The sequence below is a fragment of the Brienomyrus brachyistius genome, chromosome 1, assembly GCF_023856365.1.
Source record: "Brienomyrus brachyistius isolate T26 chromosome 1, BBRACH_0.4, whole genome shotgun sequence".
NCBI lineage: Eukaryota > Metazoa > Chordata > Actinopteri > Osteoglossiformes > Mormyridae > Brienomyrus > Brienomyrus brachyistius.
In genome coordinates this window covers 53,323,768-53,351,288 of record NC_064533.1, presented here as the reverse complement: position 1 = coordinate 53,351,288, position 27,521 = coordinate 53,323,768, and the positions used below count along the sequence as shown (strand labels likewise).

The following is a 27,521-nucleotide window of genomic DNA, read 5'->3' as shown; positions in this document are numbered from 1 at the left end:
AACAGCAAACACAGAGCCGAATGCCTCACTGGAGGATGGCCACAGTAGACCAAAGAGAGGCCCAGAAACACTACCACTCTTTGCAGAGTGAAAGACAGGTGCTCCTTGACCAAATCAGCTAGTCCTCATTCATCAAAATCTATGTGTCAGCAGAGAGATATATTCTCAGGCTTAGGCATCCGTCAGCTCAATACCAGGGAATGAGCTCTGCCAGTTCTATGGGACAGTAAAACACACCTGTGCTCTTCTGACATATTTACATTCTGACATGAGGACATGCATATCAGCCGTGGGTGACCTGACACTGACCCCGTCCACATAGACAAAATGCCCACTAAAGCCTTATAACCCTAACCCTAACCCTTGAATGAGGTGAATAATACTGCACGTTGCTTTAAATTAAACCTTTCAGATAAAAGATACATGCACATTTTACAAGCCAGGTAAATGCATTTGCTATTTATTATTTGTTAGTTATCATTTGTTTTATAACTAACACAAATGAGAACCCGTCCTTTTAAAATGCCCCCCCTCCCATTTCAACTGATCAATACCATCAAATCATACCATTTATTAAATGTAACTGTTTTGTATATTTAAATGAATTATATCAAGGATATCTGAAATTGCAGATCATTGTCTAAAAATAAATGACATTGTTTATATCATATTATTCAGTTAAACATCCATACCATCGACTGTACCTTATGTAAAAAAAATGACAAATGTTGCATATGTTGTCAGAGTCAATGTCACGTCCTTCAACATTCTAGAATGACTAAAACCAGTGTTGCTCTGACAGAGCTGGAATAATGCCAAGGTCTTTGGACAGGACACAGTATGAATGTTTGTTACCTGAAAGGAATCTTGTTGACATCTTATGATTTGCTGAATGTCGGTTTGATGTATGTTCTACATGTAAAAGTTCATTTGCATTGTATAGATTGCTAGAAAGATCTGTTATATTAGCTGAGTGAAATTGCTTTTGTGATTTTTTTATTAGGCACAAACTCCACAGATGTTTTATCATTTTAGTTCGAAATCTGTAAAAACTGTACTTCAGCAATGGCTGTTGCTATATATGTAACTGTTTGTAAATAAATTGGCCTTTTCAACAATTCTTCCTCTGAGTCTTTTTCACTGTTTGAAAGCTGAAGCTAGCTAGCAGCCCTTTTTTCCCAGAAATCCAAATGATCTCTACAAAGAAGGCAGCCTTGCAGCTGGTAGCCACCGTCATTGCTAGGGATTAAAATGCCACATCTCATAAATAAAGCTCTTATGAATACCGTCAGTCTTGGAGAGTGTATATTTTGTGCCCAGGTGGAAATATATTTCATGTAGGTGGACACTGAATTCCACAGAGACATGTTGGCATTCATATGGTATTTCATTTGCCTAAGCCATGCCTGTCTGTTTTCAGAAGGACACTGCATATGTGAGTGTAAGCATCTATCTATCGGCATCGCCCCCCATTAAATCTGACAGGGACATGTCCTCACATTTTATAATTATTCGTTTGGACCCCCCCCCACATTTAACATAAAATATTAGTTTTATGTCAGTGTGTCCCCCCACTTTCAAAATGCTTCTGACACTGTATCTATCTCTCTCTCTCTCTCTCTCTCTCTCTCTATCTAATATAGATGTGAGAGAGAGAGAGAGGGAGAGAGAGAGAGGGAGAGAGATTTAGATGGCTTGTAAACTGTTGACAAACACATTAAACATGTCCTTTTCCCTAATGTTTTTGGTTCTATATTCTTGTTTATGTACAGAAACATGAATGATACTGGATCACAGCAGGAAAGGAGCAGTGGCTATTTAATGAAAAACTCTCATTATGTTATGGTTACTGCTAATTGTTGGCCTTGGACTTTGGTAGCGAGGGACCTTCCTTGGTTTTTACACATGCTTTACATATGTTTTTATCAAATGCTTACAAAACAACACCAATAAAATAATAAACAATGGACACGCACAGAAATAATATATTATATAACCCAAGTTATGCATTTATTGGGATTTGTGTAATGTAATATGTTCACATTCATGAGCTGTAAATATATGCAAGGAAAATTTGAATTATTAGAAAGATGTGAAGAATATTTTCAGTCTATGATACTACTGTACACCAGGTAATAATATATGCATGTTACCATGACGATTCACAAATGTCTTTGAAATAAATGACATGTGCCATGATTATAATCACACAAACACTGCACAAACCTAATTCATTCCTGAATTCTCTATCAAACATAATTTTAAAGGGTTCTAAATACAGTGCTTAATGAAAGCAGCCAGCAAGAAAATCTTTTGTTTAGGAAATGGGAAAGACCTGTTGTCGTGTCATTAGAATGGACCACACTTTCAGAAGGACACTGGAATCTGCAGAAAATCACCAAGCCCTGGGTTTCTTTGATTTTATTTCACACCTGAAGCTAAAAGAGTTTCCCCCTTTCCTAGATAACATTTCTAACACATCTGGATAAAGTACTCTTATGTTACTGGGACATCTGGTTTAAAAGATGGAGGGAATATGTAGGCGATACACTCTGACAAGACCCATAATTGGCGTTAAGTGTCTTAAAAATAGTGTTCCAACTATTTTCTGCTGTTGTAATAAAAGGTTAATATCTGTACTGGAGGTACCTTCGCTGGTAGACCTATCTTAAAATGCTTATCAGCTTGCATGAAATGCAGAACAATTCAAACACATCACCAATAAGAAATGAATCATAAGCACTCCTGTTATTTCACTGCAAATAATTTATTTGGACGACTGGAGTATGTTTCACTAGTTATTGCAGATAAACCATGCCGATATTTTTCAGAGCTCTGTTTGGCCTACACTCCTATCAGTCATATTCCTATAGAAAAAGGCGGGTACGTCACCTTGGATTGGGTGGATCGCCAAGCCCCCCAGCCGCTCGTGTGGTTTTCCGCCCTTCCGATTCGGCAACCTCCGCTGTCATTTAAACTTCATCCTCCTCGCATGATGACAGGTCGATGCTCGTAGGTGGGCGGGTCTAGATGAGAGGACGATGGAGGCGGGGGGGAGAAAAAAAAACAAAAACAATACATTAGCGCAGCCATCTTGAATCTCGTCAGCTCACTGAATGAGTGGAAAACAGCGATAGGAGCGGATCCCGTCGGCTGGGGGACACGCATAGCTGCTGCGGATTGTTTTATTCTTTTTCTCCCCACTCTAATTATTCAGTGTTGAGGAGCGTCGTGGGGAGGGGATTTAATCATTCGCAGTGAATCCGCGTCCTTCCCCTGTCTGGTTAGCGGGAACTTAGCACGAGCGAAGTTATTCGGAGAAGCCGGATTTCGGGACCCGACAGCGGCGTCTCTGTCACAAAGCTACTGCAGAGCGCCACACGGCCGACTTCAGGCGGAAGAAGCTGAATCATCTTCAGTGTTTTATTCTTATTTTTTTATTACTGACATTTTTAATTCGCCGACGAAGAATCGACCCCCTCCCCTTTTCCAGGGCGTTTTGTTTGACCGGCCGGCCGAGCTGGGCGTCCGGGGATGGGGAGCTGAAAGCTTCCTCTCGTAAACCAGCAGGCAGCTCCGCCGCGTTTCAGCCAAATTGGCCGTGGGAAAGAATAGGGTCCCGCGAAGGAACCTCCGGGAGAGGACATCCGAGCCCTCGGCAGTACCTACCCCTCAGTATAGGCGGCGGTTGGATTAACGGAGTTAACTAGCTGGTTAACCAGAAACCGGACAGGCACATGTTTAAATGCCGGAGCTGTCAGACGCCGGGGGTGCGTGTTTTCCACCCCCCGCCTCGACTCTAAACCGCCATCCCCTGCCTGTCTGATCCGGCAGTTTCTGCTCTAATTATCCAACTAAAGATCACGTTAAACAGGGGATGTTTTTATTATTTAAGGTTAGTTGCGTTTGTCCCCCGGAAGACTGCGGAGCGGCTGTTATTTTAATTAAAATGATCTAAGGTGGGATCGCTTTGCCACAGGATCTCACTGATTTAACGCACCGATAATAAGCACCGGTAATAACCCTATCATGCATCCGGCAAAATGGCAAGTTTCTCCGGCTGCACGCCGTGCATGAGGAGATCTGCCCCCCTTTCCCGTTGGGATTTGGGTTTTTTCCCGTGTCGGCTTGTTATCTGTCGGTAAACCTTTTCATCTTCCCCGCATGTGGGCTTTGGCCCCGGCGGTCGTTTAGCTGCAAGGCCCCCGAGCGACGTGTTTCCCGAGTTCAGAATAAGAGGAGACCGATTCGAAAACACAAGTGGAGGAGACGGGTCGGATTTACTGGGATAAAGGAAAGGATTTTAAAAGGAGAGGAGGATGGGAGCCGCCACCAAACTCGTGTTCGCCGTTTTCCTCATCTCCTGCTCCTCAGGTGGGTCGATCACCGCGAGCCGTGTGAAGTTTTAATGCAGGAAAATATATTACCCGTGCTGATGCACGCGAAGGGACGTCGCAGCGCACACATTCAGCCCAAGAAATGCCTGGGACCCATTCTCCTGTGCTGGTGTACAATGAGTAACGTTAAGAGTAACACTATTGAACTTTTATTTCTTAAACAAATGCAGTGTACAGCCATTAAATACGACGGTGCATGTGTGTACCTGGTCTGTTCCAGCACCTCAATAGGTGTGGAATGTGTAATTATGCTGTGTGTAATAATACGCATTATATGTGCTGCTTTCGATCTCCGCATTCTTGCTATTGCGCATCGAAGCAGTCTAAGGAATTTTAAGTAATTTTTGCCGTTTGAAATCGCTCAATGTTAAAACATAAGTAGAGCAACCAAGCTTTGGGGTTTGGTAGATTTGAGGGCTAGGAGTGATTACAGTACCTTGCATGCAGAGACAATTCAAATCCGATTATTCCATGGTGTTTGAGGCGAATAATGCGTGTGTGATTCTAAGTACTGTACTTACGTGTTGCATTCATTTCATTAATTTACTTGTAGCCCGTATTCATTTTGCAACCTTTTGATATACAAAAATGTTGGTGTTTTGCAGTTCAAGTCTTTTCTCGGCTCATATTACTCGATTTCACGATAAGAAAACAGTTTGACCATATCTGTACTTCGACTTGATATCAGTTTCACTGACGTTCTTGGTCGAAATTATGCATGTATCTGATCGTTTATTAAGCGATCGCTTGGGGTCATTTGAAGGTAAAAAGAGGTCCCTTTACCAGTCATGTTGCATGCTTTTCTTGTGTTTCAGCCAAGTTGGAATTGCAGGATTATCTGTGGTTTTAGCTGGTCTTGGGTAAACGTCCCCTTTGAGGGTAAGGGTTGCCAGAGCCTTTTCGAAAGGGGGAAGTCCATGATAGTCAGTAATAAAGTGCACCATAAATCACAGTGTAGACTTAAAGGTTAAAGGTTTTTTTCATTTATATTGTTTTTCATTTTATTACTGCACTCTTGGTTGGTTTGGGTGCTTGGAAGACCACAATACCCCTGAGTCAGCTGCAGGATATGTGCACTGTGTGCTTTTTGGCTTGATGACCCATTGCAACATTGAGTCACGAAACAGCAACAGAACCTCAGGCACTGCAAAAACAGGAGCTGATCTTGAGCCTGGACCAGGGAGAATCACTTATGCACACCATGCATACTGAACAGCAAATTAGATTTGAGAAATTTGGGGAAAGTTTTTCTTTTTCTAATCCATGCAGTGTGCTTACGTATGCAATCATGTTCCTATAGTTACACCTCTTCCCACGTCTGTGATTTTTTTTTTGTCTGCCTTCCATAGCAATGTTTTGAATCACGTAGACCTTTGATATTTTTGCTAGGAGATTATTTAAATTTAACTATGCCATTCTGCACCAAGACAAGTTTCTATACCTTGTGAAAAGTAATACTGTAGCTATGGGTGATTGTGTTGTTATTCCTGCCATCCTTTTGTATCCCGGTACCTATCGGTCAGTACATTGATAGAGGAGGAAGCTGGTTCTAGGTGTCTGCTGACACCGAATACGTGCCATGAGCCTCATAGGCTTGTGCATGAGAAATCCAAAATACAGCATTAATTCCAGTAGCTAGGATGGTGAAAAGCGTCACAGACGACCGCCCACTCACAGCCCAAAAGGGTGTCTGAGGCTGGTTCATCAGCACAGGTGCCGAGATATAATCAAGGAAATGAAGACACAGTTGGCTGAGCAAGCCAGTTGTCTCTCTTCTGAGAATTCACATGGGTGATTTTTATATTTTCCATAATAAACTCCTCACTCTGTCAGTCCACAGGGAGAGAGTTGCTGGACCAGCTTTCTGGTGTTACTTGGAGCTCTTTGCCTCAAGTCTGGATCGATGCGTTGCTATCTGGCTTTTTAATGCCTGCTAGACTTCAGTGAACAACGTTAATGAGGATGATACAGTTGTGCTGGTTTGAGGGGAAACCTGGCAACCAGTAAATGTGGCTGCTGTCTTCTTTTTTGGGGTGGGGGGAGAGGGTGCTGTAGTTATAATCCTGTGCTGTTGTAAAGCCATAGGGACTTGAGGATGTGCAGACTTATTCCATGAGCAGTTGGTGACATTTGAAAAGGTATATGCCTCATGATTTTTAAGTAATTTCAGTTGTCTTGGAAAAGGTCTTTTGTGTCTTTCTTTAATCTAGTCATGTTGCTTAGCTTTTGGTTGCTTGGCTCAGTGAGTAGACTTGTGAACTCTTATTCTTCTGGTTTGTATGATTCCTGTCTCATCTGTTTGGCATTCTCTCTACCCTGTATTCATGGTTTTCCCATGGGTACTCTGGATTACTCTACCCAAGGGCACAATTCTGGTGAAATGGAGTGTCCATTAAGGATGCACCAATCAATTGGCAGATTTTCACCCTGATTTGTGCTGACCAGCCAATCAGCCAGTCACTGTAATGGCCAATTTTATGAGCTGGTCAAGTAGTTTACCAGCCAACCTTTACAGTGTGGGACAAATCTGTTAGTCACACTGTATACAGCTTGTGAAAAAGTAGTTGATGAATGAACAACGTATTTGGAAGGACCAATTTTATTCAACATCGGTGGAGCCATTTTTGTTGTAAAAGTTAAGTTATTTTGTTGCAGAAAACAGTTAATTTGAAGTGTTTAAAAATGTTTAATCTAGTAATTATTATTATTCTAAGAAAATTAGCCAGGACTGGGATTGGCAGGTCAGGCTTAAAAAGAGAAAAACAAAGCAGGATTGACCAAGGAAAATGCAGTTTATGCTTCCCTGGTGTCCAGATTACCCTTCCTTTCGGTGGGTCTGGGGAAATGGCATCACCTCCTGGGTGTACTTTGCCTTGTACTCTGCATTCCTTGAGTTAGGTTCCAACTTCAGTGTGGCCCCATATTGGAAAAGTGTTTTGGAAAATGGATGGATTGTAATTTCTGTTTTGTAAGGGATATCTGCTGTGATGGATGGAACGAGGTTAAGAAGGTTATCTGTTAGAAAAGAAAAGAGCTATACTAGAACAGACAGCATAATCCTGCAGATTTGATCTGCTTTCTTTCAATTTTGACAACAGGTTTTATTAGGAAGAGTCTTCAGTTTGCATGGGCTCATGTTATTCTAAAAACAAGCAGGATAAGAAGTGTTCCTGTTTGGCAGTGGGAAAAGGGCCAAGATTGAAATTTTAATTTTATGACCAGCATAGTAATTTTGTTTAATAACATTAGCACTTAATTAATAGCTCAGTGACTATCAAGTTATAAATAGCTAACTGGTAATTAATATGGCTTTGTTTGTTCGGTGTTAATGTGTGACACATGGATTTTAATATCCACCAGTAGTCCAACGTAAGGTTTTCAGGATCTGAGCTTTTGCATTTCAGCTATAACTATAACGGAGCATCAGGAAAACAGGTTGAAAAACTGCTTTTAAGACTCGGAAGAGGATTAAATAATCGAGTGACATGCCACAGTCGCAGTAGAGAAAGCGAGGGGGGATGTGATGCCTACACGATTGGTAAATGGGCCTGCTCAGGGGTCTCGGCTGCTCGTGCACAGTATGAAACACCCAATGTCGCTCTGACATGGGACAGGTCCGCTCCAGCCTTCATATTCTCAGTGAAAGGTTGTGATGCCCAGTACATGCTGAATCCTTGGCCTTGTCCTGTTTATAGCCAGCAGCCATCTTATTTTGTGTGATGTTAAGTTGTAATCTTGCTCTATTACTGGTTTAAGGCCACTGAAATACTATGATCAAAAAAACATTATGCCACATAGTTTTGAAGTGCATGCAGGCCTTTTTTGAATTGCGCTCTTGCTGAGATTTTCTTTGGGTTATAATGTAGTGTTGCTGGAATGGTACATCTCCCACAGATGGCGCTGTGCTGGTTGGTGAAGCTTGATTAGATTGACAGCATATTATAGTGGTGATAACCAATAGAATCCTCTACCCTGGAGTGTCTTCCAGGGCTGGGTAATGGTGTATGGAGAATATGCATTTGCCTACAGCACTATCTCTGTCCAGTGATATTTAGGTGCAGACTCTGGTTGGTTGTACATGCTGCTCGTTTGAGGCCTGAGAGGATGGTCCTCTGTGCCTTGTGCTTCCCTGCCAGACACCTGGCCCTGATCTCCCGGGGCGCTCTGTTTCCACCTCCGTCAAACTGGCGCACTTTCGAGGAATTTTTGCACGTAAGGCCATGCCAGATGCCACAGTACACTGCCAGGCTCTTCTTGACTTTGTGCCACGGCACATCCATGCCGTAATGGCTGCGCACGTCTGCCCAGTGGCCTACTGAGGGACATTTTGCCAGTGTTTTCACTTTCTTCCTTACCTGTATGTTTTTCAAGAAGGAAAGGAAAGTAATGGGTGGGATCTTGTGTTTGACATGCTTGGATGGCATGGGAGTGACCTTGTGAGACAGTTAGCAGTGGTGTCCTCTCACTGGCCACAACGCTTTTCTTTAATTTATTGGTTTTTCTTTATCATAGTGTGAGACATTCTTTTGTTGTTTTTCTTCCTACATACCCCATCCTCTGCAGGTAGATGGGATGGGGGAAACCCCCATTTCCTCCTGGAATGAAAAGCAACACCTTCCATGTTCCAATCTTCTTCCTATACTGCCCGGTATACTTCTCTGTATTATAGTATCTATATTGTTTAGCTTGTTTGAGATTTGAGTAGCTTAATGACATGTCAGAAACCCTTGGATGGTTCATGTCTTCTGCCCAGCGGCGGATCACCTACGGCACGACACTCAGCCTGCGTCCTGATTCAGCATGATGGGCAGAGAGGCAGCTCTGAAGTGTATCGGTGTGGCGAGTCTGTAGCAGCCACTGCTGTGTTCTTCCAGTGGGGTCATTCAGACCCAGGGAAGGTGTGTATGTGTGTGTGTGCGCGCGTGCGTGTGCGCGTGCTTGCCTGCCTGCTTGTACAAGGGGGGAGGGCAAACAAGGACAATGTTCACCGCTGGATAAAAATAATCACAGCGGGGAGAATAAAATTGCTCAATACAGGTTACAACTCCAGCAGCAAATGATGTCATAACCACCAAGTGAGGAATGCTCTGTGAAGTCCAGGGGGATCTCATTGCTTCTCTAAAGCTGCATCAAAACCCTAGTGAGTCTTGGACTTGTGGACCATTGCTTTGGCTTGCCATCAGCTTCTTTCTCTTGATCTCCCAGTGTTTGTATACGTGCACCCTGAGATCTTTTGTGTTCCTCTCATACCTACAGTGACGGTCTATGAAAGCAGAACCTTGGAGATTCTGTTGTGGGTTTTGGCTGCTGTTTGTGTGGCTGCAATGTGAGGGACCAGGAATGACATGAAGCTGCCCCGGTCCAATCCAGTCCAGGCCCTGCCCTCCGGATTTTAGGTGCTGACTTTAGATAAAGAATGGCTGACAGCATTCAAATCCAGTCACGACAGACATCTCCTGGCATGTCTCGCTGCAAGGGTTGGGTTTTTTTTTTTCGCATTACGCTTAACAGCAGTTTTGGGCTACATGCAAAGAGCAGTCTTTGTCTGCCGAGACTTGGAGGTCCATCCTATCAGTGTGTTCTTCCATTTAGGGGTCATGTTGAGCTGCAGGCTTGTCTCGTAATCTCATGTTTATGATCCTGACACAGCAGCTTTGCCAATCTAGTCCTGTTATTGCATAAATAAGGAAAGCCTGATATCTTTTTTTTTTTTTTTTTTTAAACTGTACGGAATGTTCTCCAATCATTTCACAGACAGCAGAAGGTAAACTCACTGTAGCTAGAACTGCACCGACTGTCTCAGTTCTTGATTCATTTGTGTTTTTTTTTACTGGCTTGTTGGTTTTTGGGAAGGATATCTCTGTGTAGGGGAAAAGTACCCATGGAGTTGACGATGCGTGAGGCCTGGCTTTGCAGGCCCGCCTCTGCATATCCGGAGCTCCCTTTTCTCTGATAAGCTCTCACCTCAATCTTTGGGATCACAGATTGACCCCGAGTAGGGGTGGGCAGTAGGACCTAAAATTGTCATGGTATTTTTCACTTTTTGGATGGTGACGGGATTATACCACGGTTTTGGGAGGAGTAGTATGGTCTGTGCCTTTATATAAATTCAAAGAAATATTTTTTTACACAAGTACATGTTAATTACTATTACATTTGAGTATGGGCATTTTTATTCTGAAAAGATCCAAAAAGTGACATAGGGGATTTCTACTATTTCTTTTATAATTGTCATAGGTTGAGTAACAACACAAACAGCTTCTGCTGATTTTACTTTTCATTTCGAATAAAATACAATGTTGCCAACTTTGCTCAGCTGTCTGGAGTGAGATTTTCAATTTGAGAAATGTCTGCACATGCATTTACATGCATGTCACAGTTTTATTACCTTGTAAAATGTTCTTAGGGTTTGCAAACTACCCCAGTGCTTTTAATGTAGCTACTTTTAGGTTTATTATGGAATAATATAGACTTGCTGTAAAATTTCTTGTGAGAGTCTGAAAGCATGAGAGTCATGCCAGATGCGTGGAAGTTGGCAACCATGAAAACATACATTTTTTTTTGTTTAATCTTAGTTGATTTGTATAAAAAATAACTTTGCAGTGAAGTAACCTTAACTTTGATGAAAAACTACGTCTATTAATCCAACATTTTATAAAATACATACTGCATTTGAAAACTTTTAAGCTGTACGATCTCAGGACTAAGACATTGCAGCTTTTTGCTTGAGGGTGTTAGATTCACCTCAACTGAAAAGCCGTCATGTTCCTAACAGAGTGGCTGCTTAGCTGTTATTAACACTAATGGGGCATCAGCTCAAAAAAAGGGCTTCATAAGCCAAAGTACGTCTTGCTTGGAGGTTAAAGTAGTTTGATGTCCGTTGGCGTGGGAAATGGAGATTTTGTTGTTAACTGGGTAGTGCCTTTTACCACGCACCTTGCATGAAGGCTGCTGTGCACATATGCTAATTTAGCAAATATGTTGTACTTTTTAATTTGCTGCTATGTATATATATGTAACCAGGTTATTTTCCTTAATGTGTATAATTACACAGAATGTTTATCTTGAATTTTAATTTGCTATCTCAACACCCCGTCAGAGTGTGTAATAGAAAAATCACACAAAGTTAAGCCAGTTACATAGACTATATAAGGACAGGTATTCAAATTACAATTGAAGCTTTGAAAAACGTAGTTGTATAACTGTTGTATAATTAGGCTGTTGACTGGTGTTAACGGTATAGTGCAAATTCATATAGTGGCGCATAGTCCCTCCGGTAATGACTATGACACTGCTGTACCGCCCACCCCTAACCCCGAGGCCATGAAGGATTGCTGTAGGAGCAGTTAAAGGATGGGATTGAGCCTTTGTATTGTCCACAAACTCAATCAGCAGCAGTCATTACACCGCCCTGTAAATGGGGTCGTATAAAGGAACTTTGTACTTTTAATTTGTTATGGATTAAGACAGAGTTGAAGGAACATTGAGCCTGTTTTAGCCTACAGGACAAACATAGCTGTCCTCAGCTACAGGCACGTTCATGGCTATGTGCTTGTAATACCCCCCCCTGTACTGAGATGGGTCAGGGAGCCATCCTCATTTGTAGTGGCACTGCAGGCTTGAAGGATCCTGGTGGTCCAGCGTGACGTGCTGTGCCCTCCCCAGCCGGCTTTGACGTCTGCTGTTTTTTTTTTTCTTTTCCTCCTTTCCCCGTAGCTCTTAGCAAAATATTGTGAATGTAGGACCTTTTGTGACTGCTGCTGGTGGCTTATTCTGCCGTCATCCTGAATGCTAGTTCTGATCCGCTTCAGCTGCCCTATTGACTGCTTTTTGTCTTCATGCTCATAGTCTCTGTACAGTTGGAATTTTAGATTAGCTCTCTCATCAGGCACCAAACCCCACTAAGCAATTGCACAAAAAAAAAATCAGTGCCCACGGTCTGTGGTCAGACTGAGAAATAGCTACCCTTTCATGCCACAAAAAGCCAATTTGCTGAATAACGTAATAATGGTTGAAGGCCCTTTCTCCTTTAAATGGTGGTTTTTGAGGGGTATTGTACTACAGACCCCGAAATCCCCCCCCCCCCCCCGCCTCCACCCTCGAGCATCTGCCCTGAATTAAAATGAGTTCCTCAGCTTCTACAATTGCTGCTTCACCCTCTTGACCCCCAAAGGCTACAGTTACAATGCGCCTTAGCGCATTACTTGGGGTAATCTGACAGCATTAGCATACAGCGCTCCCCGTCACCCGCCGGTCCAGCCCGGCCAATGGAACCCGCTCTTTGTTGTGGGGGGTGGGGGTAGGGAGAGGGGGTTGTGTGTCCATTTGGTCTCCATGGGCTTTTGCTGAATCCAGTAAAAGGGTCTTGTGGAAGCTTTGTGAGTGATGATCCATGGGAGTCCGGGGTGGGGGCTCCACCTTACCAAACCCCCCCCCCCCCGGGTCTGCAGAGAAGCACTCCACCCCTTTAACTTTAACATGCAAATTAAAATTTGATGGTGCCATTTCCAGAGTAACTTCATACACACATGTGCGTGCGCGCACACACACACACACACACTCTTCCCTTTCTCCTCTCTCTCACCGTACACTGAAATTCAGAAAAGCTCAGCGGTCTCTTGCTTAGCATCTCTCAAATCGTGACCCATTTTGGGCCAGTCCGTGGTATGGTTCAGCCCTCGCCACACAAATGGCCCTGTGCCGAGGGACGGGGCTCTGTAAGATTATCCTGAGTCGTCATTCGGCCCAGGGGTCCATTACCAACGTTGCCTCTTAAGGAGGCATAATGGCATAGGCTGGCCATGAGTCATTAAAGGCTGGATGCTGTTTTAGCCCTGAATGCAGGACTTCATGGTGACCTTTTCACCCCAGTTTATTATGAATACCGCTTGAGGTACAAAAGATGGGGTTCTGGGCACTGCAAGCTCCCTTCGAGTGTTGACATAACAGATCCCAGCGTGGAGCATCCGCCTGTCTCGGCTTTCTCTCTGTCACCCGGCCGGGCGAGCGAGTGCTCAATGTGGGTCTGAAGCAGTAGAGGATGGTGATCGTGCTGTTTTCGTAATGCGTCTTATTTGTCAGTTGCCTCACACGGATTAGCTGCATGTGTGTCATCAAGTAGCCAGGCTTTCACCTCTTTGTTCTTACGTGCTGAAGATTAATGGATTCTCATGTCAGTTGTTTGTAGCCAAACACTATGGTACACCTGTTTGCCTTTATGACGTGTGTTCCTGCAGGGATATCGGTGTTTTGGCTGCGTCCTCTCTAACTCTTACACCTTGCATAGCTCAGACATAAACAGTGGATCTTGTCTTTTCTCCCAGCAGCCGCTAAAAACGGAGAAATTTAGCTTGTGGTTCTTTGAGAAAAATAACCCTTTAGATGTTTATGCCCGCAAGGCTTATGAGAGTCTGTCAGAGGTCTTGGGGATAAGGGTGCACGATTCAACACTCTACTGACACTTTACAAAGTCCCATGTGATTGGGTGCTGGGCGAGCTCCCTTACAACGTTTACCCTCAAATGAAGCGTCACTCTCCTTTTGTGATTATTGAGACATTTAGGAAATTACTTCCCATTTTTTTGGAGACATAAACAGACTGGACTGTTTGTACTTGGCTGCAGTGGACATTGGTAATTGGTGAGGCTAGTTGGCTTGGTGGGAAGGAGGGACAGTGTTTCTCATGTTTAATGTTTCTTTTAGTTATTTTTGGAGCTTTTTTTTCGGAATCTTGTTCTGTGTACTTTGGCCACCTGTTTTTAAAATCAGTTTTTTTTTTTTTTATTTAATGTCTAGGCCAAGTGATGCTTTCATCACATCGCAGCTCTTAGCGACAGGCTATCTGCTCAGCCATCGGTCAGTAGAGAGGCAAAGGGGGGTCCACTGCCATGGTTAAATAGGGGCCAAAAAAATCCTAAAATGGCCGATGCTTTTGGGGGTGCACGTTCCCTCTTCCTCCTTCTGAGCATGAGCCCCTTGCCCTAAAACCTGAGGGCTTAATAGATGCGGCGAGTTTCCCGTGTCTGGGGACCCCGAGGAAAGGACCTGCAGTAAGTGTGATTAATGCAGCGGGCAGACATCGCTCTCTACGCCTCACAGGCTTCCTGCAGCGGTCTGCAGTCTAGACAGCCTGGCTGCGCCGCGGCCTGCTTTGATCCATCATTAAAACCGCTCGTCATACGTTTATCCTGCTCTCCTGTTAGCTCTCTCCCTCTGCTTCGTCTTTTATTCTCGTGCCAAGGTTGTTTTCCCCCCGTTGTGTGTGTGTGTGTGTGTGTGTGTGTGTGTGTGTGTGTGTGTGTGTGTGTGTGTGTGTGTGTGTGTGTGTGTGTGTGTGTGTGTGTGTGTGTGTGTGTGTGTGTGTGTGTGTGTGTGTGTGCGCGAGATCCGCCTTAAATATGTAAGCGAGCTGGCGGGTAGCAAACCAGGCAGAGCCAGCCTAATTTGTTTCCATTACTGGACATTAAATCTTTATGGACCAAGCTTTTATAGGATCCATATGAGCGTTGTCTGTAATTCTCTGAACATGCGTTGTACGGCCAGTGTTTCTGCTTTCATGCTTTTACTAAGGTATTACGTTTGGGCCTAGTTGACTCTTATTTGTAAGTACTGTAGTTGTAGTAGTTGTTGCTGCTACCCAGTGCCTAAAGACTGAGCAGCATCATCAGCCATAATGATACCCAGCTGGATAGGTGTACTGGAGAGTGTAACCAGCTGGGCAGAAAGGGGAAGGATACAGGCAAGGCAGGCAGGAACAGGAGTAACACTCACCAGTTTGCTCCATAATCGAACAATACCTTAAACTGTTAAGTTAGCTTCAAGTCTTCTGCATGTGGGCTAGGAGAGAGTGTTTTTATTTTATTTTTTTACCCCTGTTAAGCTTATGATGGATGAGTCATATAGGACAGTATGAACTAAAAAAATTTAATTTATGTCAAATGCAAATTTAGTTTCAATTATGTTTTAATTTTTAATTCCTTAAGGGGAAAATAAGGTGTAGAGTGTTGATAAGCCAGACCCTTTATACTGAATTAGGTGATTACCGTCTTGAATCTTTAACAGGTGCTGAATTCACTCTTATAACCAGCCAGTAATGTCAGTGATGATGCCAGCTTCCTGACTTATTATGGTGGAATCGCCTGCTTCATAAAGTTGGCGGTCTTCCTTGGAGCAGAGGATTGAGTATTAGACTTCAGAGCCCTGAATTATTAAGTATCCCAGGCTGTTCACTTTTTCCTTCTTTGGTGTTATTTGAGTACAGTATTAAGATGCACTGTTTGAAGCATCTGGAATGTGGAACTTCAGTTATGTGCCCTTGGGGTTTGAGCTTAATTCCCTGAATCATGTCATTTATTTTGTCTGTTTCTTTCCCATTCCTCGGTAAGCCAGAGAAATCCCATGGGACATGAATACTGTGTTTTATAGGTGTATGCATGTGTGTGTGCGTGCGCGGGTGTGTGTGTGAATTAGGTTTATATTACATTGCGGGGACCAAATTTACCCCACAATGTGATAAAATACCTGATATTTTGACGTTGTGGGACCATTTTTCAGGTCTTGACAAAGATCTGTGATTGCAATCAAAAAAGTAAAAATGCTGAAATTAATACCAAAAAGTTTGTATTTTGTTTGGTTACTTATAGTATACTTATAGTTAAGATTAGGGCTTGGTTGGGGTTAAGGTCATCATACTGGGATTAGTGTTTTCCTTCCTACAATGGAGAGTCCCCACAAAGGTATAATTACAAACCCGCATTTGTATACTTGCTGCCACATGTTCTGGTGCAGGGATGGACAATCTTATCCGCAATGGGCCAGCGTGTATTCAAGGTTTTGGGGTAACCTTTAGGTCGGCTGTTCAAACCCAGGTATGAGGACCCTTCTACCAATCAGTCCTCTAATTCGTAATCTAATTGGGGAGCTACAGTGAAAACCTGCATACACAGCGGCCCTTTCTGGATAAGATTGCCCACCCCTGTTCTGGGCAGTAGTGTTTGGTTAGGGTTTGAGTTTGTAGTCTTCTAGCCAAATGACACTGATTGAAGTTCAGCATTAGAATAACTTTATTTCACTGCTCATTCTAGGTTGTTTTGTATGTGTACTGTGATTCATGTGTAAGAGACCCTTCCGCTTGATTTGTCCCACATACACAGGCTTCACAGATAGCACAGCCTTTGCTCAAGTCTGGTAGTATTTCTGCATGAGATTAAGGGTTTGGACAGCAGTCACTCACCAAGATGGACCTGTTTGATTGGACTTGTCTGAGTGACTGAAGTTAGTAACAGTGCTATAGATAAGCTGAGAACCCATAGTTAGTTTGGTCTCGTCTCTTTGCTGAGCACTCATGACACATCGGGCAGTGTGTCCTCTCTGTCTGGTGGGGTGGGGGGATCACAGCATGGGGGGCCTTTGCTTAGTGTGCTTCCATAAGGCTTGATCCCATCTGCTGACCTGTTTCCTCACCCGCTGTCCACGAGGAATGCAGCTTTGGGGGGGCCACCCTCTGACAAGGAACGGTCAGTCGCAGGAGCTAATGCATCGTGTAACTGCGATCTCGGGATAGAGATTCTGTGTGTTGTTGCCATAATGCAGCTTTAAGATGGAGTGATCCCCCTCCCCCCAACTTTAAGTGGCGAGATTAAATTTCCTCGTGAATACACTCACAGATCGCAGAAACTCCCAAGAACCAGTGGCACACACAGCACCGTACCATAATTAGTAGCGCACCCACCAAAGTGTTTTGAACCTGCACCGGGGGTGTTTCAGGGTATGCGCCCACACCTGGGTCACTCAAGCTGACTCAGATCTCTGACTTCAGTCTTCACTGAAGGTGGCTGATGGGAAAACAGTGGTGATAAATGTAAAAAAAAAAAAAAAAAAAAAAGAAAAGAATTTCAAGTGGGTCTGTGCCTCTGGTGGCCCACAGCTGGCCTCTCCCATCCAACGTTTTAATTTTGTCAGCTGGGAGGCTTTTTGCGGCATGGTTTTCACGCAGGCGCTGGTCACGTGACTGAGCAGACCCAGAGCATGATGATGTTCTTTGATTGGCCAAGAGAGGAGCAAGACAGCAGTGGGTCATCTTGGCATTTTCATGGAGGGCTGGATTGTGGAAATGAGCTGTGAGGATGGGGGCTGTTTTCTCACCAAAAGGGGGTTGGAGTTAGACAAACGTGGGAATGAAACGGAACCATACTGGGGGCTGGTGTCTGGTGTGGTGTGTTAGGACTCTGCGCCTATGATCAGAAGGTTACTCGTTCAAATCCAGGGACTGGCAGACTGATGCCACTGAGTTAGTTGCAACCTTGTGCTGTGACCTGTATATGTCTCTATATCTCCTGGAGAGTAAGACTGGAGGGACGAAAAGACAATTCCCCCATGGGGATGAATAAAGTATCACTGTTCTGTTCTATATGTTCTAAGATGGCTGGTGAGCAGCAGCTCGGGGTTGATCAGAGGAGACATGGAAGCACCGTGGCTCAGTTCACTGTGGCCAAGTGAAAATGGTGAAATAGATTAAAAAAAAAAAAAAGTGTCCCTGTGAGTGGCCTCAGGCTTGTGTCTGGGGCACCAGTAAGCCTTCATTGAAAACGCATGAATGGCTGGGAATGGAGAATCTTGAAGGCTCCCTCGTCTAGATAGTACTTGGAGTAGGACCAGTGGGCCGGGCTGAGCCAGCCCGCTTTTGAGGACATGACAGGCTCAGCCTCCCTCTGCGAGCGTGGCAGGGGCTCTGAGATCCTCTTCCTGCCCCCCCACAGAATTTAAAGGTCTGAAGCCCTTCTTTGGTTTGAGCTGCAGGGAGCACGAGATACACGCACATGCTCTTGGCGTCCTAGAGGGGGTGCCTAATTGAGGGAGCCAGTCAGGCCTGCTTATCCGATAACATTATGCATTTAACGGGTGGGTGTCAGGGAACCTCGCAAATCTGCAGCAAGGGTGTCCGTAATGTGGGGTGCCTCCATCACTGCAGTTGACGGCTACCGGGGAAACAGCCCCCAGACAATTGATGCCCCTGTAAGAGCGCATTGGCGGGTACAGCAATATCATGTGTGCCCAGTGCCCCCACGTACTGTGGAGGACACGAAAATTGCTGATGAGAGGCAAGGCTTGCTTAAAGCTCAGAAGTTCCCTCATTGTAAGATGTTAATGTCAGTCTTTGTTTTTACTACAGTCAGCGTAATATGGGTGTAACTAATTCCAAGATTCCTGTAATCCTGATAATGGCAACCCGTGCCTCTCCAGTGCATGTGATGGAACTAATCCCGGATTTAGTGCCGCTGCAGGCAATTAACAAATGGATTCCTACAAAACGATTTTGTCAGAGAGTAGAAGGGTAGCCCACCGACGTACTGCCATCCCTAACCAAGCATGCAGGAGCTCCATCTGATAATCACCGAGGGCAGTGTAACAGGGCTGCTTCAGTAGGCAAAAGCATGTGTGCAAGGCATTCTAGGGTGGCTCAGCTGTTCACGCACCTCCTCTGTACATGAAAATGGTCCCTCAAATACCTCAGGCGGGATTATTGGGCAGGGGGGACGGGGTTGTTGCGAGCCCTGCAGATTGATGTCCTGCAGAGTCCGTCTGACCGTCACCTTCTGCTGGCCGCAGCAGAGCTAGCCGGGCGTAAGGCTCTCTCATTACCCGCAGGATTGATCTGTAGCGCCCTGCCGCTAGGGGAAGGTCAGCTGTCCGTTAATCGCTGACGTTATTCGATTTGCTTCTGCTCCCTTCTATCAGGAGGTCACCTCCCAGCCCCCAGAACTGTACAGTTTTTATTGGCCTTGATGCCTAGGAGTTCAAACTGTCATTTCTATTTTTAAGAATCGCACTATGTGCTGAAATTTGACTGCCAGGTTCCTTTGTTTGTTGGACAATTCTCCTGATTGTGATTTTATTTTTTTTTATTATGTTTTTGACATTATTTAGGTAGGGATTTATAGTGTGCCTCCCCCACACATCAGACCAGTTTTTCTGGTGTAAGTTTGACAAGGGATGACATGCAGCTTGTGCAACCTGGATGCACATGGGAAATGAGGCCTTCAGCGGTCATATAGGAGCTGGAAATGTCTCTGCTCGTGACAGGAAGGCTGCCATCTTCATTAATGCACTGAAATTCTCTTTCTGCTTCAACTTTATTTCCAGTTCTTCTACCCTTTGTATTTTATTGCTCGGTTACTTGTATGGCGTTTATATTTCAGTAATATTCTTTCCCTGCTCTACTGTAATATGTCTCTGGAGGTCTTGGTCGTGAAATGTTGTTATCGTATGAATGACTCCACCGTTCCGATACTCCCACTCGGTTTTTTTCATTCGTATTGTGTGTGTTTTATTTTTGAGAATCCTTCACTGGTGCACTGTCCCTCGTGGGCACTCGTGGACCGGCCTGCATCCTGTCACTGTGTGGACGGAGGCGTGGCCTTTCTGAGGAAGGCTTCTCTGGAAAGCAGCTTGGTGTGATTCCTGTGTTCGGGGCTGGGCTGAGCCATTTCCATTGTGCACTGCCAGTATCGCTGCGACGCATTCTGCCACTGTGGCCCCCTGATCTTCTGCCATATTTGGACCCCTGAATGCATTTGGTCATGTGGGGTGGTATGTGGCTCATGGGGAGGGGGTGTGGCTCATTGGGTTAGGATGCTGTGCCTGTGATCAGTAGGTTGCTGGTTCAAATCCTGAGGTTGACAGAGTAGTTTCATTCTTGGGCCTGTAAGCATGGTTCATAACCAATTGCTACAGCGTCTGGCTGACCCTGCTTTTTCAAAATAATTTATGTAATGTACGTTTTGGAGAAAAACATCTGCTAAATAAATAAAATGCAAAACTAATTCACTACATATCTTTTCATTGTTTTCATTTTGTTTGTGATTTGTGACCAGAAGCTGGAGTCGTCAGCAGAGCATGCTGGGATAGTTTTTGCACACACGACATTTATCTTTCCCCACAGGTGCCATCCTGGGCCGCTCAGAGACACAGTGTGTGTACTACAATGCCAGCTGGGAGAAGGACCGAACCAACCGCAGCGGCATAGAGCCGTGCTTCGGCGAGAAGGATAAGCGGCGGCACTGCTTCGCTACCTGGAAGAACGCGTCGGGCACCATCGAGGTCGTAAAGCAGGGCTGCTGGCTCGACGACGTCAACTGTTACGACAGGTATGGTGCTGGCCAAGGCACGGGGAGGTCTGACTGTGGGGGAGTGGCCCCGGATGTGAGCCTGAATTATGGTTAGGAAATCGCGTGATCTGCGGTTATTCGTGTACGCGTTAGGATGAGTCAAAAAGACGATGATCGTAAATTTCTTTTAGCGATTTTTACCAATAAATGTAATTTAAAGTCAAATGTAAAGTCAAACATTATGACTCGGGGCCATAATTACCTATTAAAAAAATCTGAATTTATGTTGGCAGAAGGTGATGCTTGGTGTGTTCTTGTTCCACAGCTATGGGAAGGTGGCTTGAACTCCCCGTGCATGTGTGTCTGTGTGCGTGCATGTGTCTATGTAAGCAGCACCTGTCCCGACTCATTGGTGGACACCTGTACCCGCCTCTGTGGCGTTTACGGCGATTAATGTTCATCGCTGTGCGTGCCAAGGGAAGAGTTTTACTACTGACTTACGAATGTGACAGGAATGTACGCATTTGCAAAAACAAATGTAAACGCTCCTGTCTGCCTGGCTGGCGACTGGCATCTTCTGCGTTTTGAAGTCTCCCGATTTTGATCGTTTCAAAGCACAGACTTTCATCGCCGTGTCGTCTCACAAGCGAGAATGTCTCGGCGAGAGGTGTGCGCCCGTGATCAGACTTTCCATAAGTGTGTGGTGGCGAGATAAATCGCCTTTAAAAAAGAAAATCTGTTTTGCATTTGGGGCACCGTTCAGGGGGATTTATAAAGGGTGGCACTTATCAAATGACTATGCAAATACCTCAGCTCGTCATAAATATTGAACACTAAAGGATGTCATTGGCTTTATCCTGTTACCCACGTTAAAAATAGTCGCTTCCTAGTTCGGGCTTGTCACAACCATCATGCATATTAAGAGGAGTTATTTACCCTGCTTAAACTTGTTGTACGTGTTATGGACGGGTAACTGTGTCATCGCTGTGGCCCCATTCACCATATCCATCACAGCCCTTTGGGGCCATCGTCTCTGACAGGAATGATCTGGAATGTGACCACTGGCTCTGGCTTGTGCCCTATGCAGCAAGGAGTGCGTGGAGAAGAAGGAGAGCCCGGACGTGTTCTTCTGCTGCTGTGAGGGCAACATGTGCAACGAGAGGTTCTTCTACAGCCCAGAAGCCCAGCCCGTGCAGAGTAAGTCCACCCCAAACTGGGGAATGATTGACAGCACATTTTGGGACGTTAATCTACATTCTGACGCACTAAACCCAGCTTGACGTTTCCTAGAAGTGGCATTTTTTTATCAACGAGCCAAGTTCCAGCCATTCACGGGACTCCCATCAAAATGGTTTTACGCACGGTTTTATGTACAGGGCAACAATCGATACATTTCGAAAGACAAAACGTCTCAAGTTGTCTTAGCTCGCCCCGATGCTGTGTAACAGCTGGAGGACAAACTAATGAAGCATTAGTCAAATCCCGAGCTGCCACGGGGAGTCGCATCATGAATAATGCATCGCTGAATTTTCCAAGCTCGCTGCCAGTCCCGGTTTTGGGAATATTAGCATAATGTTCTTGATGTTGTCAGACTGCTTGATTAGGCTTTCTGAATCACTGCTGCGGCCTGCTCTCATTTCCCCGGAGAGGGTGGCAAGCTCCCTGCTAGCTGCACTCTCCGAAGAACCCTATAAAGCAAGTGTTACTTGTTACAGTGTGGTCCCGTTTTCTGTAAGGAACAGTGACTGATGAGCCTGAACACACTTCTCTTCCTGCAACGTCTGTGGCGTGTAGTACTTCCTGTATGTGGCTCTCCGCGCCCCTCTTCGTGAAACGACTCTGAAAGGAGACAGCGCCCTCCTTATTTCACTACATGTGGTTTGTGTCTGTGGTGTGTTAATGCCGCCCTTGTACTTCACCTAACTAAGGATAGTACACTATGCGTATACTAAGATCCTTTTATCCTATATGAAATCATACAGGTGCAGTGGTATCCTTTGGGTTTGAAATATCCCAATGTGCTCTCCATTGAGACACACGGTGTGGGTTTTAGGGTCAGAACGGGGACCGGCATCTATCCGTTTATTTCCCATGCTTGTTTCAAGTTAGACGCAAGTTCTGAAGGCATTAGTGCTTAGACTAGGCTCCACAGTCCTGGCTGCTGTGACTTACAAGGTGTTAAAGCCTTTTCGGCACTCTCTTTAAAACAATAAAATCTCAGCTAGACATCCCCTAGCAGAGCGTTTTAGTCACTGGAAATGTGAACCTGCTTCCCACTGGACCCTGTGGTGATTGACAGTTCATTGCAGTCCCATCTACCACTGGTGTCAGTCTTATTCCTCCCTTTCACCCTTGTAGTTTAAAGAGAACGTACGCCACTGTCCCGTCTAAAGTTTTTTAACACCACGACCTCTGACATATATTTATGCATCACGATCACACAGGAGATCTCTGTATGTTAATTAAACATCAGGTCCTGTCCTATTTCCTTGAGCATGGGTCAGTGAAGTGTTTGTGAAGGGGGTAGGGAGCCAGTACTTGTGATACGTTATCTCGGTTTAAAAAAATGCATGAGGAGAACTTGTCCTCCTGGAAATGGCCCCCGCCACATCGCTGCCTTGCAGATGGTCTCCTGATAAGATGGCTGAGCCGGTTCTCTTCAGTGGTCTCTTGTTCTAGATCAGCACCGGGTTTGACGTTTGACATCCCAAATCACCCTCTGGCAGGTGACTTATCGTAGGGTCCAGGCTCTTCCCCTCACAGCTGCAGAAATCATCCATCACGGCGTCGGCAGTGTTGACACAGCGCTTTTCCGAATAGCGTCCAGCGTGGGTTTACAGTTTAGGCGCTGTGAAACGTATACATGTAAAAGTGATGGTAATTGCAGGCAGCGTGATAAGTGTATGCAGTGATTGTGTAAATATGACTACCACTGCGAAATGCAGTAAGGAAGAAGGTCAAGGAAGGACGTCGGAATGAAGGGGACTGAGAATTGAGCTATGAGGAATACAGGGGGTCATCGATCGCTTTGTCAGCTGGTGTGAACTGAACCATCTTCATATTAATGCCAGCAAGACGAAGGAACTGGTGATTGACTTCAGCAAGAAGTCTTCTCCTACTACACCGGTGAACATCCAGGGTCTGGACATTGAAACGGTGAAGGAGTACAAATTCCTGGGTGTTCACCTAAACAACAAACTGGACTGGTCTACAAACACTGAGGCAGTTTACAAAAAGGGTCTAAGTCGTCTTCACCTGCTTAGGCGGCTAAGATCCTTTGGGGTGAACAGGACTCTCTTAAGGTCCTTCTATGACACTGTGGTAGCATCTGCTATCTTTTATGCTGTGGTCTGCTGGTGTGGTGGAATTGCAGAGAGGAACAGGGGGAAATTGGACAAACTGGTGAAGAGGGCCAGCTCTGTCCTGGGCTGCCCACTGAAATCCATCGAGCAGGTTGGGGATGAGAGGATGCGGTCTAAGCTAACATCCATTATGGACAACACCTCCCACCCCCTGCATGAGACTGTACGAGCTCTGAGCAGCTCATTCAGCAATAGACTTCTACACCCACAGTGTAGGAAGGAGCGCTACCGCAGGTCATTCTTACCAGCGGCTGTCAGACATTATAACAGTTTAGCGTGAGTATTTTTTACTCATATATGTTTAACTGACATATCACATGCTGTAACCAGGATCATTCACACCCCACCCCACCCCCGCACTTGTGTACATATCTCTGTACATTTTGTACATATCTCTGTACATCTTTATTTATTTCCAAAACTTTTGTACATTTGTATTTATATCTTTGTGTATCTACCTGCTCCTATTGTTCTATATTACGTTTTTGTGCAAGAGCTCTGTAACACCTAAATTTCTCATTCGTGGGATAATAAAGGTTTATTCTATTCTATTCTATTCTATGAGGCATGCTGAGGATCTGTTTGCTCCTACATTGTTGGGACCATAGTTCACGAGAGTCAAATGAGAAACATTGTGGTGGCTCTGTGGCACCAAAGCTTTATTGTTATTCTCATGGGGAGAGTGAACACGCATGTCAGACAGCTGTTAATGGACCTTGTGTTGGGGGTGGGGTCTCGTCAGCCTGCATTCCGTCACCCGACGTCAGGGAGTGGGGGGTGCAAATTCATGTGGAGTTCTGATTAGCTGAAACATGGCCTACTCTGTCTCCACCGCATTTACTGTATCTGTGATCAAAATACCAGCAGGAATCTGTGTGTGCAGGAAGTAAGGGAGATAAATGATTTTTCTCTGGATAAAGTCCACCTCCCACATGCATGTATGAACATTTCCGTGTGGAACTAATCTGATGTTTGAGAACTGGCCTGACTGGTCTCTATCCTTCCCCAACCTGTTCAGCAACATCGAACCCAGTGCAGCCGAAGCCCCAGCTCCTGAGCACGCTCCTCTACTCACTTGTGCCCATCATGGGAGTCGCCATCATTGTCGTCTTCTCCTTCTGGATGTACCGCCATCACAAGCTGGCGTACCCCCCGGTCCTAGTGCCCACCCAAGTAAGTGTCGCCCCTTGAAACTTATGGAATAAACTTGGTGCAGGTTTTTAGGCCGTTGCATGGAAACAGCACCTTGGTCCTGACCCCTTCCCATCCTGCAGGATGCTTCTGATGCTTAGTTACTTGGTTCACCCCCCCCCCTGGAGATTTGCGCTGACAAGCCTCACATGAGCTGGCCCTAACACGCCTGCTTGGCTCTGGTCTGTGTGCACGCCTTCACGTCCATGGAACCTGTTTGCTTATGACCCCCTCGGGAATGTTGTCAGGGATGCATGGATCTCAAGCATCCTGATATGATGGTTGACAGCAGTGTGTCACTCAGTGGATTGGGACACTAATCAGAAGGTTGCTGGATCAAATCCCAGGGTTGGCAGAGTGATGCTGCCATTTAGCCCATGAGAAAGGCCCTTAACCCTCAGTTACCCCAGGGTCTGCCTATTGGCTGGCTGCCCCCAAGCTTGCTCTCAGCTGTATGTGTATCTCATTGAGCATGTAGTGGCTAGGGTAGGCAGCATAGCCATGCATGATTTGCCTTGGCTAGACTTTTGCCGAGACCGTCTCAGCATTTTTGGTTTCGAGTTGTGGTTACAAGCTTCCAGAAGAAGAATGTGGCAGTATCTGGCTGGGTGACTGTCTGCCTGGTGGGTTTTTATCTCAGACACCCACTATTCGTCCATGATCCCTCTGTTCCGCTTTGTAGTTACTTTTTGAAAAGTCAGGAAGGCGTTTTCCAGATGTTTGCACATGTGTGTTAGTGCTCAATTTTGCCTGTTTCTACTCTATTTTAATTTGAGGCCTCAGAGCCCTTTTGCTACCCTCTACTGGGTGTGTCGAACACACTGCTAACGTCTGAGAGCAACATCCCCCCCAGCTGGCCCCTCCACCCCAATGCAGGCAGAGTACATGTTTTTAATTAGGAGTCGGGCCCACACCCGCTTATGAAAGTGCTCATTTGATTAGTAAGTGGTTGAAAAAAGCTTGTTTTAGAATTAGTTAATTTACTCTGCATCTGAGTTGTGTGGTGAAGTGCAGTGAAGCCTAGAACAGTCGGTGCCTGGTATCTTTCGCTAAGATTCTGGACCTGAATTGTTTCCAGCCACCCCTGTGATTCTGTAACACTTAGTTTGGCCCGTGAATCTGCACGGATTGCAGTGTTGGAGCTGCTGGACACACAATACACTGAATTTCCTTAGATCCCAGTTACAGGTACAAGCAGATTCCCACAGTGCCTTGTGCCTCTTCATTTCTGTTCTTCTGACCTCCGGTCCCTGGGGGTGTCCCGTTTATTCAGTTCCATGGGTGTTGGGCATGTTGCTGTGCACCACGACACATGAAAGCAGTCATGTCTCTGACTCGTGTTCCTGAGGGGCTCGTCTCAGGAAGGTGCAAAGCGTGTTGCGCATTTGGGAGCCATGCGCTCAGGCCTCCCGCCCCGCCAGCCTTTTTCCAGAAAAATGGAGTTTAGCTTCACAGGTCTGAGCACTAGCTCAGGGGCTGCAGGATGACAGCAGCCCACCCTCCTCTGCCGTCGTTCTATTTATAGACCAGACACTGCCCGCGTGAACCTGTTGCCATTTTCACGGCAGTTACGGGCTACGCCACTGTCTGTCGCCATGGCACCCTGCTAAGGACCTGGGGCTGTTTTGCTCATCGCTATGGTACTGGTTCTGTCTGTGGGGCAGGGCTAGCGTTTAATGCACGTGTGACACTGGAGCTCGTATGGTAGGCAGGCGTGGTGGTCCTTGTGCTCCGTGCAGGCCTGGCTTTCCAGCTCAGACTCTCACCAGACTGCACCGGAGGAGGGCCAGAGCGTTTGGAGACAGAAGAGCTCACTTTACAGAAGAATTGGAAGGAGATTGTATGTCTGTGGATCCTGCCTGTGTGCGTGTGGCTGCCTGCTTCAGAGGCCCTCGCTCTGCTTCCTTCTCTCACACCGAGCAGAGCTGGGCTTCAGCATGGCTTCCTTGTGGCTTCCGTGCGGCTCCCAGGGCTCGGGGCTGCACACTCCAGCCCGGAGTCACCCGCCAGCTGTGTCTGTGCCTCCTCTCCTCTCATCTCAGGAACCAGTAATTTTTCTCTTCCTCTCTTCACTAGCACGCGTTTCATATAATGATAGAGGTAAGACTCTTAATCCTCCAGCTTTTCAGTTCTGGAGCCAGCCTGCATCTTTATTTGTCCCTGCCCCTCCCCACCCCAATTTAATTTTGAAATGGTTCTGCCCCCGTTGTATTCCTGTGTATTTTTATATTTTTGAATGACCATCCTGATGTCCCCTTGAAATGACCAGCCTTGTGACTTTTTTTTTTCTTGGAGGCGGGGGGGGAGGGGGTTCCATTTGTGTTGCATGGGTGTCTCGTTGAACTCTGGACGCTCAGTGCTGGACGCCGTGCGGGTCTGATGGCTTGTTGGAGTGCATGACCGCAGTTGACCTGCAAGGGGCGCTCGACTCGCCCCATTGCTTAGCCCCTGCTATTTTTGCTGTTA

General features: G+C 45.5%; 1 protein-coding gene across 2 annotated transcripts in view; it reads left to right on the top strand.

Moving 5' to 3' along the window:
• Positions 1-3,064: 3,064 nt before the first annotated feature.
• The window catches only part of LOC125745360 (activin receptor type-2A), a 32,858-nt gene continuing 8,401 nt past the window's right edge, over positions 3,065-27,521 (top strand). Inside the window, exons 1-6 of one of the 2 annotated variants that reach the window (XM_049018157.1) lie at positions 3,065-4,015; positions 4,195-4,374; positions 20,337-20,541; positions 21,590-21,699; positions 24,883-25,037; positions 27,132-27,155. In XM_049018157.1, coding sequence (XP_048874114.1) covers positions 4,320-4,374; positions 20,337-20,541; positions 21,590-21,699; positions 24,883-25,037; positions 27,132-27,155 — 549 coding nt within the window. In that variant the 5' untranslated portion in view covers positions 3,065-4,015; positions 4,195-4,319. Of the gene's footprint in view, positions 4,375-20,336; positions 20,542-21,589; positions 21,700-24,882; positions 25,038-27,131; positions 27,156-27,521 lie in introns of both variants that reach the window. The other variant, XM_049018249.1, reaches the window with a different exon arrangement.